Source organism: Pelmatolapia mariae, linkage group LG6 (assembly GCF_036321145.2).
Source record: "Pelmatolapia mariae isolate MD_Pm_ZW linkage group LG6, Pm_UMD_F_2, whole genome shotgun sequence".
In the NCBI taxonomy this organism is placed as follows: domain Eukaryota; kingdom Metazoa; phylum Chordata; class Actinopteri; order Cichliformes; family Cichlidae; genus Pelmatolapia; species Pelmatolapia mariae.
The window spans coordinates 10,306,590-10,325,989 of record NC_086232.1 but is presented as its reverse complement, the minus strand read 5'-3'; the positions used below and the strand labels follow the sequence as shown (position 1 = coordinate 10,325,989).

General features: G+C 37.8%; 1 protein-coding gene across 1 annotated transcript; it reads right to left on the bottom strand.

The window, feature by feature from the left end:
• Positions 1-16,826: 16,826 nt before the first annotated feature.
• On the bottom strand, positions 16,827-18,878 carry LOC134628881 (serine protease 1-like). The gene is made up of 6 exons (XM_063475683.1): positions 18,839-18,878; positions 18,338-18,530; positions 18,065-18,238; positions 17,510-17,571; positions 17,070-17,212; positions 16,827-16,985 (listed from the first exon to the last, which is right to left on the bottom strand). The coding sequence occupies exons 1-6, from the start codon at positions 18,876-18,878 to the stop codon at positions 16,827-16,829; spliced, it is 771 nt and encodes a 256-aa protein (XP_063331753.1).
• Between the last annotated feature and the right edge of the window lie 522 nt (positions 18,879-19,400).

Genomic DNA, 19,400 nt, shown 5'->3' with positions numbered 1-19,400 from the left:
TTAAAGCAACAGTCCTACATCTGTTAGTTTGAGCAGAGGATGAGAGAAAAGCATTTTAGGCTACATTTATGTCAGACTGAATGACACTTCTACTTGTTCATGCAAGAAAAAAAAACAAGTCAACTAAGTTCAAATCTTTAAGTGAAGATTTTTAATAGAAGACCACCAAACCTCCACCAAGGCAGCTCAGTCTGTTTACTTTTAAGGTGACACTATTGTATTTTGTGTACATTCAATTTGTTTTATTTGTTCTCTGTAAGCCTTTATGCAAACACTATGTTGGAATAGGTAATGGATAATAGGTAATGATTTGTAAATAGCCGGAGTAACTTATTATAGAAATATACTACAGTAAATTTATAACTAACCATGCAGCTCATTCTCCTGTTTTATTTACAATTCATGATGTCACACATTTTGAAAAAAGCTCAGAGGTTAAATATGTGGATGCAAACCATAATGTAACATTTAGACCACATGTACCAATCTCATGTCCTAAATGTAATATATATATGTATATATTTTAATAAAAACACAACCTCCTTGGCAAGAGTAAAAATTGCACACACACAAAGCTCTGCAGGTATGTCTGAAAATGATGGTCAAGTGAAAAATAAACAAACAAACAAACAAACAGAAACTCTTAACTCAGAATCCACATTTTTAGAAATGTGCACAAGGACTGTATCTGCCATAAGGACAGATACATCTAATCTGTGGTAAACATGCTATCCCTGTGTAAATATCCCTGTGTACAATATATCTCTCTGCTATCTAATAAGATTAAAAGCATTACCGTAACAGAAGATAGGTCTTAATGCCATTATTACTACTGTTTTCATCTTTTTTTGTATTATTTTATTTGTATTATTTTTTTTTATCTTTGTGTTTTGCAGCAGAGAAAAAAAATTATAGTTTATTTCAATAAAGCCTTTGATCCGGAGAAGAAAAGGATGTTAGGAGGGGACCTGGATCTGTGTGTTTACACCTGCGTGTTCTGACGTCATGACATCCTGAAGATGCCGTTACCACAGAAACTGATTTTTGGGCATTTTACAAATTTTAGTCCATTAAGCTATTTTTTAACCATTTCATTTTAAAGAAAAGTGTCAAATTTGAAGCCTTCAAGTCAAAGTAACACCTTTTTTTTCAAATTCATACACCAGCCGTTAATAATTTCTACACCTCTCCCGGAAAATTTAAAGCATACAAACAATTTACGGGGAAAAATCTTGGAATACACATATTTGATCACGTTAAAACTTGATATTCACACTGGAACTTGTTAAATTATTACAGTCATTTAAATTTAAAGAAATTTTCAAACGTACCTGCAGCGAAGTCCAGGTGGGGTCCACGGCGAGCCATCTTCAAACTTGAAAAACAAAAACAAGTACAAACAATCCAAAGATGAAGTACTTGTTGTCGCTTTCAAGTAAAATCCGCTTTGAGTAAACTGTTTTGCAAAACTTAGCTTTCCACAGGCTGAGGTTGGAGCAGGTCGAAACAAGTCCACGAGCAAGTGTAAAGGGACGATTGGAACCTTGTGCAGCATTTATATACCCTCGGCGGCCATGGTTACGGTTGTCAACGTGCGTGTACACGTACACGTGATAGAACTATATGAATGGAGCTCACCGCAGTGTAATTTACCGTTAATTTATGGACATTTACAGTCATAGCTGGACTGGCCATCAGGGGCCGATGGTGATTTTTCGTTTTTATGGGCCGATGTTTTTTTTTGTTGTTGTTATTTTGTAACGGTATAAAAAATGAAAGGTGGTGGACAGGTGCTGGCATTTGTGTAAAAATAACTCTGATGTTTCGTGGTGGCTGTGGCGGAGCTTCCACAGAGGCCAGCAGGTGGATGAGGGAAAGGGGAGGAAGGAGGAGGAGAGACCCGTGGTGGCCGCCGGACCGGCCGCGTTTCGTATTGAGCTGAAAAGGAACATTTGTCCCATACTTCAGCTAGAATGAAAAAACAAAATACACGAAGCTGGAGTTATTCTGTGTCTTTACTCAGCTGCCTCTTCTTCTCCCATTCTCTCTCCCTCTCTCTCCTGTTGCTACTTAAATGATGAAACTACTGATCAATGATCAGCTGATCAGCTTATCTCTCTTGTTTGTTTATCGCGCATTTCGAGCCAGAAAGAGGAAACCAGCGGATGTCGCGCTAAACAACAGCAGCACGTTAAAGCTTGATCAGCTGTTGTTAGAATTTATTTAATATGACTTTCTAGTATCAGCTGATGTTTGCTGGAGCCACAGTTGTAACAGGTGCTGGTCATGATATCGGTTTGGATATGTGGTGAGAGGGAAACGTGAAGATGAAACCAGGAGATGTCCTTACTGAATCATCAGAGCTGAACAGGTGATGGAGAAACAGGTTTACCTTTTAGGTAACATGGGTGAGTTGAAGAGAAGTTATGAACTGTTTCTAAGAGACAAATAACATCAGGATCCAGCTGGTAACTGTGCAGGGACGGGTCTAGCAAAGGTTTGCAAGGGGGCAGGTAACCATATACATGCACTGTTTATAAGATTGGGGAAACTTGCTGTCAGCTGAGACTGAAGAAGTCAATTGGATGAGTGACGAAACGTTTTTCCCACAAAACGTTAAGTCCAGATGAACAGAATCAACTTTTGGAGATAGTATATAGCTCATGCTAATATCACATCTTCACATTTTTCTTTTTAGAGGTAACAATAACTTTGCATTCTCGCTACTCACCATGCTGTAAAACAGGTATATGTTAGCAATGACAACATTTAACAAATGTTTTTAAAATTCTAGCCGTGCTAATTAGCCTTAGGATTGGTTGTGGTCTGTGCAAGCCTTTGGAACAAAATCAGTCTTGTAAAGCTCACTATTTTCCAGGTGAGCCTATAGCACATTTGTTAAAGTCAGTCCGGACTGTACAGCTTCTAATCAGAAATAATTAAAGTTTGTTTCTTTTTTTTTGGGCTCGTTAATCTTTTTCTGTAAACAGGATAGTTTGAAAGTCTTAAATAACTCATGTTAAAATGTTGTAGGGCTGTAGAGTGGGGTCATGTTAACAATCCATTAAAACTTGTGGTCTTCAAGGTCAACTTTATGATTTATGGGTGGAAAATTGACAAAAAGTCTTAGAACCTACAAACTTTGATTCCTACAACTGTGCTGTGTATATGTCCTAACATATAGGAGGAACCTATAAAGGTAACTGACCTTTGACCTCTCCTTCAAGAAGGTACATGTAATGTCTACAGTGATTAGACATACTTTATAAAACAGTGTGGGGCACAGAGTATTGTTGTGCGTCAGTGTGGAACATGTCAGTAACACTGAGGGTTACACACACTTTGCCAGGTACACCTGTTCACCTGCTTGTTAAACACAAATATCTAGTGAACCAATCAGACCTCAGCAAATTAAAGTATTTAAGCATACAGACATGTTCATGATGACCTGCTGAAGGTCAAACCAAGTATCAGAATGGGGGAAAGAGACTGCGTGGTTGTTGGTGCCAGATGGGCTGGTCTGAGTATTTCAGAAACTGTTCATCCAATGAGCTCACAAAATTACCTCTACAGTTTACAGACTGTAGTGGCAATCCAACCAGCAAAAGGCCACCTGAGGGAAACTGAAGTATTTCCAACTCATCCTGGTGATGAGGTCAAACACAACCAGTACTTTTAACATTTTATCAATTACTTACCAAATTAAAAAACAACTTGTGGTAACTTATTTTTAATTTTGCTGCATACAAGTTGAATGTAACTAAATCACATGACCTTTTATCGTCCTTGAGCTTATTTCTAGTACAGCATTTGATATAAACACTGTATGTTTATTTAAAAAATAATAATGAAAAACACTCCTTGTAATACATTAAAATCAGCTCAACTTTTATTTTAAAATCCAATCCAACTTTATTTACAGAGCACTTTAAAAGCAACATGGTTGACGAAAGTGCTTTCCAGTAAAAAAAAGAGATAAAGTGGATCTGACAGCCGTGGACGGCGAGCCATGCACACCGGCGCCATCTTGGCTCACAAACCACAGCTGACATGAGTTGGATATAAAGTATATCATGTAAATAAAGTATATCAGCCAACATACTGGACACTGTTCTGCTGAGCAAACACATATTATCCAATATTGTAGCTGGTGTTATTTAATAATATTTAAATATTTTCAGAATTAAAGTTTATATTTATTTGTCATACAATTTGAAACTTTAAAAACCTTACAATAAAACAAATTTCAGATTTAATTATTCTGAAACTAAGTTTAAGCTTCTCATAACATGGGCCAGCACCAGACACACTGGTGGTCCTGTGCCGGCCTATGTGTGGATTACCTCTGGCAAACCAGATCTGGGTGACCAAAGGGCCGTCATTCTTTGCGGTATGTGGGCGATGTATAAGCACATTGTGTGCAGCCGTGGGCCAGTTGCAGACACACTGCTGGCCCAGAACAGTTTCAGCTCTGGCCTCAGATGTCAGCCTAATGTGTACCTTAATCGAGCCTTGTAATAACAACATGTGCCGGAACATAATATTGCAGAAGTAACATGACAAAACAGACTGATTCTTATATAGCGCTTTTCTACTCTCCCAATTACCTAAAGTGCATTATACATGCCACATTCACCCAATCACCCACTTTTACCTAACTGAGTGCATCCTAACTACATTCATACACCTTGACCTCTTACCATGCAGACTGGAGGAGCCACAGATCGAACCACTAACCCTTCGATCAATCGGTGAGCTGCTCTACCTCCTGAGCTACAGCCACCCGGTGGTAAACGTGAGTAAACCCTCACTAGGTTTTGGATAAAGTGTACACTCTCAAACTTGTCAAACCTGCATTTTAAAAGTTGGCTACCATAGCAGTATAGTATTGCAACATAGCATTTGAGTTTTCTAACTGAAATAAGAAAATAGAAAAACAAATAGTGCCATCATTGCCAGACCTGGCCCACATCTGTTTGACATACACCCTGCCACGACACCAGTCAGTCAGAAGTGCCAGCTTGATGCCAAATCCGGGCCAGACCTGTTTTCTTTGAGCCTGGGCCACATAAACCAAACCATAATTGGGCCAGATGTGGCATGCCATCACATAAACAGTGCCATCTACACCAGGCCTGGCCCACATCTGGATGACATGTCACTCACCATGCCAGAAGTCAGCCAGCAGTGCCAGCTTGACACCAGATCCGGGCCAGGTCTGTCTGCTATGTGGGAAGTATAAAAAGTATGGGAATGTACAACCATCATACCGCTCAGGGAGGAGACCTTGTAAAGATGATCGCTGAAACTGGTAACACAGTGTCACTATCTACAGTAAAATGAGTCCTGTACTATCATGAGCTAAAAGGTTCCTCTTAATCTCTGGAGACATGTCCTGTGGTCTGATGAAACAAAAATGTAACTGTTCAGCTATAATGATAAACAATATATTTGGAGAGAAAGGAGGAAGCTTTGAAGCCTCAGAACACCATCCCAACTGTGAAGTATGGGGGTGGCAGCTTCATGTTGTGGGGCCGTTCTGTTGCAGAAGGGACTGGTGCACCTCACAGAATGAGAAAAGAAATTTATGTGAAGTATCTGAAGACATCAACCAGGAAGCTGAAGCTTGGGCGCAAATGGGTCTTCCAAATGGACAATGACCCCAAGCATACCTCCAAATTAGTTACAAAGTAGCTTAAGGATAATAAATCAAAGTTTTGGAGTGGCAACCACAAAGTCCTGATCTCAGTCCCGTAGAAAAATTGTGCGTGGGACGGAAAAAGCGAGTGTGAGCAAGAAGACCTACAAACCTGTGGCAGTTACACCAGTTTTGTCAAGAGGAGTGGGCCGAGATTCCAGCAAACTATTGCAGAAAGCTTGTGGAAGGACACCTGAAGCATGTGGCCCAAGTTTACGTATACTCAGACTACGAAGAAAGTTAAAAGAAACAAAAAACAAACGAACAAAGTTCTCTCTCTTTATTTTGAATGTGTAAACAGATTCTACAAAAAGATGTAAACACAAAGCGTCTAAAGCAAAATAGTCAGTTCCCTTTGGGCATGTGATGTTCTAGTAGGAAGATTACACTATGAAATAAGAAGTTATCTCTAAGTTTTTAGTCAAACTGCTACGCAGATAAGCTACACAAAAGCACCACTATGTGTTGGAACAGGAAGTGATACTCTACCGCAGAGAGAGCAAACACCAACTGGATGGCGCTGTAGTCTGCACTATAGATTTTTATTATTTATTCATTAATGAAAAAGCACACATATTGCAGCTCTTCCTGTTTGCTTACTGGATCTAGAACACCATTTAGATCATAACAGCTCCTGATCAGAATGAATTTCATTTTCAAATCAAATTTCATGTCCCAGTTTCACAATTTTGTAACATAATATTTCAAAGCTTGCTTATGGGCTTGTTTTGGAGCAGACCAACAGTCAGGCTCGTCTTCACCCTTACTGTCAGACTCTGAATTGATGGTTCTGCTATATCTCACCTGGCTGAGTGGGGACACGTGTACCAAACGTTAGAGTTCCCACTGCAGGAGCTTGGGTTTGAGTCTGCCCTCGACCATTTCCTGTGTGCCATACCGCTTCACTCTCTCCCCACCTTCCTGTCTGCTGTCTGGCAAAAGGCCTCATGTTCTGAAATCTCTTCCTCTCCATCATCTTTGAGCGAAGCTTCTTTTGCAGCTGTGACAAAATATAGAACGGTTTCTGCAACCGGGGAGTAAAATGTGCTGCAGTGTGAGGGCGCACAGGTGTAGGTCTGGAATTTTACATATAAATATTATAGTTTACTTCATGCACAAGAAATGTAAACATTTAATCTAACCCACTTTTCATCAACTACATAACCTTTATTGGAGAGTACATTCATAAATTGTGTGTATCACACACACAAACACACATCCACTAAATTCTCTCTTTTTATATCTCTCCCTCTCTCTGGTGAATGATGGAAGTTTGGTGGACTGTGTGGTTTGTCTGGCTGAAAGTTGTGTTTTTTTATGTGTGGTGTGTTGTGAGGCTGATGATTTAGTGTAATTGTGTATGGTGTTGTTAGTGTAGTTTATGTGGTGTTAGTGGTTTTTCCTGGATGCAGAGCAGGTCAGTATGCCGTGGACTTTTACACCACCATGTTAGGGATGGAGTAAAGTAATAAAGCTTGCGTGGAGAAGCTGCTGCAGGGGCTTCCTCAGCTGAGCTCTGAGGACAGAGCTGTCCTGGATGCTAACTTTTCTTTGGAGGAGATTAGTGCTGGAGGTGAGGTGAGCTTCCCTCCCTCCAAGACATCTACAGGAAGCGGTGCCTGAGGAAAGCGGGGAGGATCATCAAGGACTCCAGTCACCCCAGCCATAAACTGTTCAGACTACTTCCATCAGGAAGGAGGTTCTGCAGCATCCGGTCCCATACCAGCAGACTGAGAGACAGCTTTTTCCATCAGGCCATCAGACTGCTGAACACTTCATAGACACCTCACCCTCACTACTGGAACTTCAACATTATGCACTCCATACTGTATATAAATACCACTGTTTTGCACATACCAACCTCTGTATATTTTATATATCTTATTTTATTGTTTACTTTATTTCATTTGTAAAACATGTATATACATACTATATACACACTCAAACACACACACGTAGAAAAACATATTTAGTATACACATTCAGTAATGTATATACCTTTACATATTGTACATATATTTATTACTTTTTAGATTAGCCATTTTTATATTTTGCTTGTTTTACATTATTGTATTTTGCACAACTCTGTTGCTTGTGAAGCTCGCACACAAGAATTTCACTCACATGTACTGTACCAGTGTACCTGCACATGTGATGTGACAATAAAAGTGATTTGATTTGATTTGATTTGCTGCTGCTGGTCAGCTGGCTCCTGCACAGGGTGGACTGCCTGCAGACGTCTGTAAAGGACTGTTACTGGCATCGAGTCATCATGTGGGGCTCTCTCAATGTCCTGTTTCTGGAATATATATTTATATTGGTATATTTGTTAGAAATTTAATCTTTGTTAAACGTTTTAAGAGATAAATAAGCAAAGTTATCTAGATTTATGTTGCCAGGTTTATGTCGGAGGCCTCTGCTTGTGTTGTCCTTGTTTTTCTGTTTTCAGTACAGATCAGAGTGATGTGGACTTTCTCAAAAGATGTTTAGATTTGTATGAGAAAGCATCTTCAGCAAAGGTGAGCTGGTGAAAAAAATATGGTGTAACAGGTTTGTTGGTGGTCATATAGAGACTTTTTTTTTTTAGGAAAAGAAGAGTCTCGGAGGTTGCCATGGAGACGGTCTGTGTCAGACTGTCTAAACCAAAAATGGATGCTGTACATCCACTGATAAATGTCATTTCAGTTTGATTCAGATAGATTGAAATCCAGAGAAAACTATGCTAGAGGTGAAAGGTCAAACATTGGTCATCATGATGAGGGTGGATTTTTTTAATACCACAGACTGACAAAGAAAACTGAAATTTGTGAATTCTAAAGGTATGCAAGATGTGCTGTGTTCAGTCGCAGGCAATGTTCCCTCTAATTTTTCATGTGTCTGAGCGAACACACAAACTCCCTGAGCGATCCCTTGGACCACTGTGAGCGACATCAGACGTGTGCACTGTGGTCACGCCGGCATCTAATCCATCCAAGTTACATGGTTTATTAAAATAATCAAATTACAGCATTTACATTTATGTTAGACTACTTTTAATTAACTGCTTTGGCCCACTTACAATGAAAATTAAAAAAAAATCAAGTCATTGACTTGTGTAGCATGTTAACACTATTGGAAGTAAAAATAACTTGAACTCCAATTTCAAAAACACAACTTTCTTTCTTTTTTCTTTTTTTTTATAAAGCTCTGACTTGTATTATGAGTCTGTGGTCTGGGAGAGAGTCCTGTAACTCTGTCTGCAAAATACAGTAAATAATGACCAATGCTGGGCAATTAATTATATAGTTACTTCTTCAACAAAGTAACTCAGTTTGGCAAACAACAAAGTTTTTTTGCAGCTATTTTTTTAAATGCAGCCAAGGCGTTTTTAAATAAACATTTCAAACTATTTACAGAACAATCAGCTGTTCTGCATCAAATCTGATGCCACACAAATTATTTGTGCCACTCCAAAAAATAATTTCTGTCCACTATGAGATAAAGGAGAACAACAGCCTGATACCTGCAGGCTTGACAACAGGAGATGTATCACTCCTGTAACACCTGTAACATTCAGTAGTCGCCTCATTGTTCTGACACATACAACAAAACCATTGACTACACTACACACTAACTACACAAGATTTGCGCTAAACGTCTCAAATCTCTCACATCTCAAAACACCGCTGTCACTCCTAAAACAACTAGATGCCAGGTTGCCATATCATTTTTGGATTGGTCGACATGGTACATTTTTGGACGAATAGGAAAGGGAGACGGGGGTGGGGTTTGTTTTTGCTCACAGGTGGAGAGTGCTTTCGAGCCTTTTTTTCTTATAAAACGCCGTTTTTACGGTTTCTTCCCGCAGTAAATATAAACAACGACAGTATTCAGGAAGAAAACCAAACATTGCATATTTTTTATCACAACTCTGGTTTTACGTGGTCTATCAACACAATTTAAAAACTGGTATAAAGTCCACACTTTTTCCGTCAATTGTTCCGTCTGTCCTGCTCACATCTCCAATGGTTGTACACGTTGTAATTGACGTGGCTTCACTCCACATCAGCCACGCCGCTTTGCTAGCTAAAACACCGGTGTCGGCGCATAAGGACGCTGTCATAGCCTGCCAACGACGTTGATTGGCTGCGTATAGGCATTATTAGCAGGACTATGGAATAAGGTGGCATCGTTCTAATCCCATATGGGAGCAGCCAGTCACTCACTGACTAACACTGCAAAACAGAATTGTTAAAGTTTTAATTTTAATTTAAATTCAGGTTAGCTTTTTTTTTGTGCGCAAAGCAGATTTTCTGCGCGCAGAGACCGTGCCACACTGTAAAATCTAATTAGTTCCCAGAACTCAAAAAAATTATGGAAACTCGTTGCCTCAAAAAAATTGAGTAAAGCTTAGCTAAAAATGACTAAGTTAGGACAACGTATTTATTTTGAGTACTCTGTACAAGCTCATTTGTTCCCAGAACAAAAAAACTAAGTAAAGCTTACTTAGGATGACTGTTAGGACAACTTATACATTGCAAGTCTGCAGTATTAAGAATAACTTGATATTTCTGACTGTACAATACTAATTGTTAACCTACTGACAAACATTTCAAGTTCAACTAAATGAAAAAACAATTTGTGGTAACCTGATTATGACTAAAAACACTTTTTGTAATGATGTTAAAATGAGCACAACTTTTATTTTCAAACACAACAAAGTACAACAGCCAACATACTGGACACTGTTCTGCTGAATAAAAATTATATTGCCATCACTGTTATAATCTTACAATGAAACAAAGTCTCAGATGTAATTATTCTGAAAATAAGTTTAGGCCTACCACAAGTTTGTTTTGTACTTACATTATTTATATAATCAAAATAAAATATTTATTGTTCTGTCACAAGTGCAGTCTCTAATTTAAACAACACATTCGTTTTTCATTCCAACACAGGAGCTGGAATGTTGTAATATTTTAAGGATGGCTTGTTTCCAGTCCAGGCATTACTGCCTAAATGACTGTCATGGATCGAGGTGATCCAAATGTAGGTGCAGAAGAAAGTCTTTAACTTCCCTTAAGTACAGTTGCAGTGGATGTGGGTTGGAGATGCAATGAGCTTGAACTTGCAGGTGACCACCTTCACTGACCACACCATCTGTGATGGAGGACTCATCTCTCCTGGTGTCCTGCAAGCAAACAATCATATTTTTTGGAACATGAACTTAATTGCTTTCTTAAAACATTTTTTCTGCATTTGGTATAAAACAGACTCCAATTTAGACAATCTCAGGCTCCCTCCCCGCCGGAGAGGTGACATTCAATGTCCCAAATTCTCAGTCTAGATAGCCGTGACCACCACGCAACACACAATATTGTCATGAAAGCATCATTTTAAAAAGGGCTATGCAAACATGGGCAATAACTTTCATTCTAATGATGTGCAAAATGATTTGGGCACAAAACAAATTTTGCTGTTAGAAAACTTGCAGACTTCCCTATATACAGTGTAGACCCTCTAAACTAAGTTTGGGGGATGTGAACTTTCAAGAAATGCAGACCAAACTGTTGTTGTTTGTTTACTTACACAGCATGTCTTGTAGAATTAACTGGAGTCACAGCAACAGCACAGTGCAGTCATATCTCAAGTCTAATAACAGAAGACAGGAAAAGATCAGTAAAGAAACAACTTCCCCAAACCAAAGCACAAACAAAACAATAAGTAAAACAGGCTGATCTAAAGTATGATTAAAGTTCAGCCTGATTAATATAAATGTCACTGACAGTTGCTAATATATTGGAAAACCAAAATACTTACCACTGAGTTGATGTCTTTCTGTCCAACAACAGGAGTGCTGGTCCCGAGCCTCAAAGACAGAAAGAAGCAAGCAGAGGGAGAAAAAACAGAACATTTTTCAGAAACTGATTTGATCCTTAATGGCTGTGCAATCATTGTAACATAGAGTTTGCTTATGTTGTTAAATAAAGGCTAGATTTGGCATTAATAGATACCACAGATGTTCAAAAGCTGCCACAAAGCATGAAAAAATAGACGTCTCCGAAAACGTCAGAGCATTTTTGCAAATATGTGATGTCTTGATAAATCGAGCAGACATTTGAAATTTACACAGCTACATTCTCGCCTGAAAATATCTTAAAAGTTTATTTTGTGACCCAGAAAAAGTAATACGTTTTTCAGCAGTGCTCCTCCGCCATTGCCGCGCTTACAAGTGCGCACAGGCTCCGACAACCATGGCCGACAAATGCGATCCTCCTTTTCACCAGACTACCCTTTCTGGGTCACAAAATAACCTTTTAAGATATTTTCAGGCGAGAATGTAGCTATGTAATGCTCAAATATCTACTTAATTTATCAAAATATCACATATTTGCAAAAGTGCTTCCACGTTTTCGGAGAGCTCCGTTATCCACCCCCCACACCCACCCCTAACGGCTGCACCTCCCAAAGAATTTTGTCTGGGCTCTTATCTCACTTATTTATTTCAAACAATCAACAAAAAAATTCACCGACATAGTTTTATGTAAGGTTTTTAAGGCTGTGGTGTTAATTTTTAAGTAACATGAGCACAGCGGCAGCAGCAACGCTAGGCTAACACTAACTAGCTAGCAAGATTATAAACCTGGTGCTAAACTAAGAGAAGCCACAAAATCAGTTTGAATAAGAGTAAACATTTACTCACCAAGTCAGTAAAGATCCACAGCAATGACAACAATAATATCTCCAGGTTTGCTCAATATATTCCATAACAAATGCTGGCGCCATGAACATGCGGACTGATCCGGGAGGGAGGAGGACGGTAGTCACGTGGCATTTTCAAAACACATCTTTCATCCTTCCGCCCTGAGAAGCAAAACTTCCAGCTTACTTAGTTTTTCTAAGTTAGGACAACTCAAATAAATCGAGTTTATCAGCGTTTATGCATAAAAAGTACTGGTAAGTTATTTAAATTGAGTTCTAATAACAAATTGATAAAAATTGAGTTCAGCCTATTTAATATTTTTAATTAAACACAATATTACATTTTACAGTGCAGCAGTGCGCAATTGCTTCTTTCTCCCAGCAGCATTATTGAAGTGACACTTTAACAACACTTTACCTGCTGATGCTTCACATCACAATCTTTATGACGAAAAAGCTCAGATGTCTGTGACTTGTTATGAAAACGGACAGAACCTGGGCTCAGGCTTCCTCTTCTTCTTTCCTTCCTCTTTAATAATAACCATAGATCAGTAAAACAGCCATGTTTTTATACAAATGATTGTGATAAAGAGAATTTAGACTGGGGAAATCCAAACTTGATGTACCAGGTCAACTCAGCGAGCTCCTGTCTTGACCTCCCCTCTGCCGAGCACACACACACACACACACACACACACACACACACACACACACACACACACACACACACACACACACACTGTATCATAATAAATGCCATGATATCTTTCTTGTTCAAATAGTTTATTCACTTAACAAAGAGGTAGCTTGGAAACTCAGTAAGAAGGAACAAAAATAGTTTAAGGTCACTTTCTCAAATAAAGAGGATTTCAACATCTTTCTGTTCATAATACAGGCTAAATAAAAGAAGAGATACATCAGAAACACATCAGTAGATCCAGAAATTATAGAGGCAAACTCTTTTCAGCTATAGAGGTAGAGGTACACTTCATGTACTCATTAGCGTACAGTTCAAATGCCTGTGTTAGGGTGCATTGTTTCAGTTTTATTAAGTCTTCTTGCAGTTACATGGTAATTATTAGCTCTCATGCTGGACAAGAGTGATCAAAGCTCATAAACATCTGAGTTACACAATGAGTCTTTCAAATGTGTGGAATATCCCAGCTATAACCTTTGCTTTCAATTTGGTTAAATTCATCATTCAGATCACAGTCTAAACAACAAGTACAGTAGGTCTTCCACTCCACAATTAAAAATAGCAACACTCATGTAAGGCTTTATTCTCCATAGTGTCAAAATAAAGCAACATTAAAATAATGGATCTTCCATCTGAAATAATTACAGTTTGTATAAATTCACGCTGAAGACCAAAATACACACACATACATAAAACACATAAATCACTAAAACCTAATTAAAACACATGGGAAAATACCTCATTTGTTGTGCTATTCAAAGATGTGTATGTGTCATAAAAGTCATAAAGAAACGATAGAGGTTAATATACTTTATGTTCTACAGTCGCTGCAGATTAATGAAATATAGTGGAAACTTGAAGATCCTTGGTATAGCAGTTTGTGGGAAACAAATACAGTGAAGTGACCATTTAGCTCTTATGGCATAAAATTGCTTAGTGCATTATTATTTGCTTTTCTACAGTATGATATTTGTTTAATAATTGATTGATTTAGTGCATAAAATAAGTTGATAAATAAAATGTTAAATATCTAATCATCATATCAAAAATCATATATTTGGAGGGAGTGTCTTTGACACATGCTGACTGCATTCTTCTTATAACCAGAACAGGAAGTGAGATCAGAGGAGAACAAGAGTGAGCAGTTTGGTGAAAGGAACAGGAAGGATGAAAAAGAGGTGAACATCCACACAGTTTAAACGGAGACATCATGGCACAATAAGAGCACAAGCTCTAAGATGAAGACTGGTAATGATTAAAAACTGCACTAAATAGTATCATTCTGTGACTTCAAACTTTAGGTAGTGCATAACATTTACCACTTTGTATTAATTTTACTATACGTTTAAATAAATAAAAGTAAATAACTTTAAAAGGTGCTGTTATTGAGTGAAAATTCAAAAGATTTCAGGGCTGGGGTAAGCCCTGTATGCTTCAAGATCCAAGCAACGCCCTCGCCAGCAGCAGCAAATTGATATGGACCAGTTTATGCCTTTTATTCGGTTGTAAACTCTGATATACTCTTATAATTAACCTTTGGGTGACTGCACAAAGACTGAGAGGGGACGACAGAGAGGGAGAGAAAGGGAGAAAGATGGAGGAACACAGCACATATAAGAAACAGGTAAGAGTGGACATGAAGTCAAAGTCAGGGACATGTCCGATAATAAAGACCTTCCACCTGGCTACATATATGTCACTTCTGTTTTGCCCACATTCATCTATGATGATCGCTCATAACTAAGCAGGGTGCTATACTCTTATCAAACGATGATCCGAAACTGCTCTTAAAATAATTATTACAAGAATATATCTTTTGTTATTTTTTTTAGTTGAATATAAAATGTTTGTGTGTGATTGTCAGTACAAAGAGGAAGCGAGGACAGAGAGACTGGAACTAACAGAGATCAGGTGGATTTTTCACAAAATCTACATGCATTAAATGGATGCGTTGTGTGATTTTCAGTAGCACTCTGCTATTAATGTGAATAATAGCATTTAGCAACATTCACATCACTGTAACCTTGAACAGGAAGAATGCCACTATACTGATGTGACAGACTACAAATCTATTCTCCACTCTCTGAATTGGTGTACATGATTCTCTGTGCTGAGTCTGCACAACAAAGTGTTTGTGTTTGTATGAATTCAAAAGCTGTCATTTAAAATCAGCTCTATTACCAGTTTGCTTCTTGTCCAGGTATGTGGAGTGGCAGGATGATTTTTAACTGTCTGTATTGTATAATGGTACTTTAAATACTTGATGATTTGGTGGATTGGCCTCTATGTGGTTAAGAGACTGAAACAATGCTGTGCAGGTTTCTCCTCTGATCTGCTTTTTCATAAACTGGTTTTGAAATTTACTGGTCAACATGGCTAAACTAAAGTGACCACCGTAAAGCTGATGTATTATATTAAAATCTGTTATTCTTAGACACTGCTGTAGGTCATTCAAAAATTTGATTTCTTTTGAAGGTAACACTAAAAGCATGACATTAAGACTGAGCTGAGCCCTCCTAAAGGTTTGATCCTGGAGTCGCCCCTGATTGAGTGCTTCTCACACATTTATGATTTTGAACAATTTACAGTAAATAGTATCAATAGTAAGTACTTTTAAAGATTTAACATATAATAATAGTTGCTAAATTCATGCAAGTCAAATAACTGATTGATCAACTACAGAAACAAAATTGTATTTCATGTATTTCATGAGCACAAATCTTCATCTGTAAAATAACAAGTAACTAAAGATGTCAGATAATTGTAGTGAAGTTAAATGTACCAATTTCCACTTAGAAGCAGCGGAGAAGAAGCCACAAATGTGATGGAAAGACCAATGTAATGTCTCTATCACCCCTGTCCTTGTCGACCTGCATTGGCTTCCTGTTAAGTATCACATTCAATTCAAAATCCTGCTGCTCACCTTCCGAATTATTAACAATATAGCTCCAAGCTACCTCATTGAGCTACTTAGATTATACACCCCTACTAGAGCACTAAGATCATCTTCCCAGTCACTTTTGGTACAGCCAAGATCCCGGCTGAAGACTAGAGGTGACCGAGCGTTTGCCTTGGCTGCACCCGATCTATGGAATAACCTCCCCATCGCCATCCGCGAGTCTGATTCCAGTCAATCCTTCAAATCGCAGTTAAAAACCCACTTATTTAGCATCGCCTTTTCTACCAGTTAATGATTGTTTGTTAGTTAGTTTAATGCTTATTTCTATCTTCGGTCCATTCTTAACTACTTTTAATCATTTTTAAAATTTTTGTCTGTTTTATTCTTTACATATATTGTTCTTTTGCACTTTTATATGCATTTCTTTTGCTTCTGTGTTTTTAATGCCATTTAACATGCTAGCATGTTGGTACATTAGCATAGCTTTCATCCTTCCCTGTTACTTCATCTTACCCTCTTGTATGTTAAGCACTTTGGTACACCACTGTTTTTTTTAAATGTGCTATATAAATAAAGTTTGTTGTTGTTGTAAAAATTCCTCACATTTGTACTTAAATACTTTACTGTAGTAATTATACTTAATATCATCTGGCAAAAATGACCCAACAACTTTCATGCAAACATCACAGTTTCTGAACAACTGAATGATCAACTTGACACCTGAAACTACATTGAAAACACACATGACATATTTATATTTTAACAATTAAAAGTTCACATGTAGAAACAATTCACACCGAAGCAGTTTCCTGCAGAGCGAACTGTTTATTTTGGATGTTATTTTCATTTTATTATTTTCCATTACTCCGTGTAATGACTTGATTTATCCAACCAATGTAAGAGCAGACCTTCAGAGAAATAGCTGGTCCGGTACAGGCACATTTATAACCACCAACATACACACCATGAATCTTGTTGTTTTTGGCTATCACTCCACCACCAGAATCACCCTGAGAGAGAAAACATAAACTATATGTTTGTTCCAAAACATCTGATAATGATACAGATAAAATGTTGGCAGCATGGCAACTCACCTGACATACGTCCACTCGAGGTTCTTTGTGACACATCGTGTTTCCATTTGGCCATAATAATGTTGAATCACATGGATGGAGGTTAAGCCCACACTCAACAACATGCATCTTTGCACACTGGAGATGAGGCGGTTCACCACGGACTAGAGAAAAAATGTAAAAAACAAAAGCTACTGCGTGTTTCATGCAAGGAAATCAGACATTGAAAAGAAACATGCTTTGCCTCGTTTCTGGAACAAAGTTTGTTCTTTAAAAGAAGCTGAGCAGCGTTTAAAAAGGAGAGAAATTGACAGTATATCCACCATAAAATGAGATAAATACTTTATGTCATCACAGTTTTCAAATAAAATGAAAATGAAACTATAACAGGCACACAAGACAAAATCAAATATTATATAAACTAGAAAATTGTGAAATAATCAAAACAATGCTGTTCTCACGTTTGTTGTAGTTTACATCAACCGTATAACGACCAAGGCCTGCAATCTGAATGACATCCAGCCTACAAATTAAAAAAAAAAAAAAGTCCATATCCATGTCTTGTGAGCACAAAATAAATCATCTGAATGGAGTCTGCAGGCTGAGTATTTCCAGTCCACTCTAAGTCAGCTAATCTAACTTTGCAGATTCAAACATTTTATTAAAACATTACATTTCTTTCCATTTCCTCATGCTCATGTTTTATTGTCAGTTATTATAGATCATGGATGTACCTCCTAAGCGGGTACCTAAAATCAAAACCAGAACACTTACCTCAATATTCAAGTCTTAGTTACATTATTGTTAATAAAGAAGCTTTGCAGTCAGTAATGGGGTTTGTAACTTCAGAAGCATGATGTCATTTTTTTCATAGACTACAGATGTTGCTACATTTTTTTGCTCTTCCTGGATGTTTAAAAAACCAACCAACTAAACAAGAAAAATACATATTATGTCAACATATTAAGGACTTCCAGAATTCAAACTTTACACTTAAAAGGTTACTCAAAACTCACTTTTTACGACGTGTACATTTAGGTAAGACAACAGGCTTAATATCATTCTCAGGTGGGTCGATTTTCAGAAGCATGATGTCATGTTTTCCTGTTTGGTCCTCAAAGATTTTGTGATCAATAATTCTCGCCATTCTTCCTGGACCTGGATGAATTCCTACATATGCAGACATATTCCTAAACAATGGAAATGGTAAAAGAACAAAATACCAGTAATGATTTTTGTCTCTGGACTGGTTTTTTTTTTTTTTTTTAAGTGAAACAGTAATTTCTCACCATCCAGGTTGATCTTTCCAACAGTGAGCTGCAGTTAGAACCCACTCTCTGTGGATCAGAGAGCCGCCACATAGAGAATCATGTGTTCGATTGGTTGCAGTTATTTTCACATGATACAGACGATCATTTTTCTCACAGTTATGGTCGTGAAAGATTCTCTTGTGCAAATCCACCTCTGTGCACAATGTGAAACCTGAAAGAAGAATAATATACTTACAAATGGTTGTCTTACCACCTGAACAACATATTGACTCAGCCAGGAGCCAGTTATTATGGTTGTAACCAGCAACATGGCTAGAAAAATGTACTGACAAAATTCACACTCTATGAGACTTTTTGAAAAATTTACAAAAATTAATGTAATGGAGAGACAAAGAATTAGAACAAAAATGCACGACTTAATCAAGCCAAGTTAAACAAGTCTTAATAAACACAGGTATGGTTCAAATACACAAAGTTTAAAAATAAAAGCAGAAGAAACGAGTGCAGTAGTTCACTCACCAACAAACAGGAGGAGTAGGAGGAACTTCAGGTGAGCCATTGCTGTCATTCAGCTTGCAGTGAATGCTGTGCTGGGACACTTTTTAAACCTCTTCTCACTGTGTTGGTGAGAATAGATCCACCAATCACACAGCCCAGTTTTATCAACAAAATGCCATTGGTTGGGACGGTCTTTGTGCAAATGTTGAATGTCTCATCCTATTAAAAAGAAAAGTGTTACTGTAGTCTTTGTCATCCACATACTGCAGGAAATGACACTGCAGTGCAAACAGAAGTTATGTTTTCATAGAATTATTAATAAGTTGGGCTTTTAGATGTTTGCTCGTGCACAGCAACTATATTCACAGTCCAAATTGTTCTGTTTCACAAACTCTTTGCCTTTTTCAGTGATATATATGCAAAGCTCAGTGACAGTTATTTATTTGCTTCAGTAGCTCATTAGGGTCTGTCTCAAACCTTTGATAAAAGCAGTATAAAAAAGCATGAAACATCAGTTGTTCAGTTAATGTGATATTGGCTGACTTGATATAACAATTTCTTTTCTTTTCTTTGTCTTGTACAT

Excerpts from the sequence above, each read along its gene's own strand:
- LOC134628881 (XM_063475683.1), bottom strand. The coding sequence starts at position 18,878 with ATGGCTCACCTGAAGTTCCTCCTACTCCTCCTGTTTGTTG. Across the intron at positions 17,572-18,064 it reads AAATGTACACGTCGTAAAAA|GCTGGATGTCATTCAGATTG; the intron begins GTGAGTTTTGAG and ends TTTAATTTGTAG. Across the intron at positions 16,986-17,069 it reads CTCGAGTGGACGTATGTCAG|GGTGATTCTGGTGGTGGAGT; the intron begins GTGAGTTGCCAT and ends TTTCTCTCTCAG.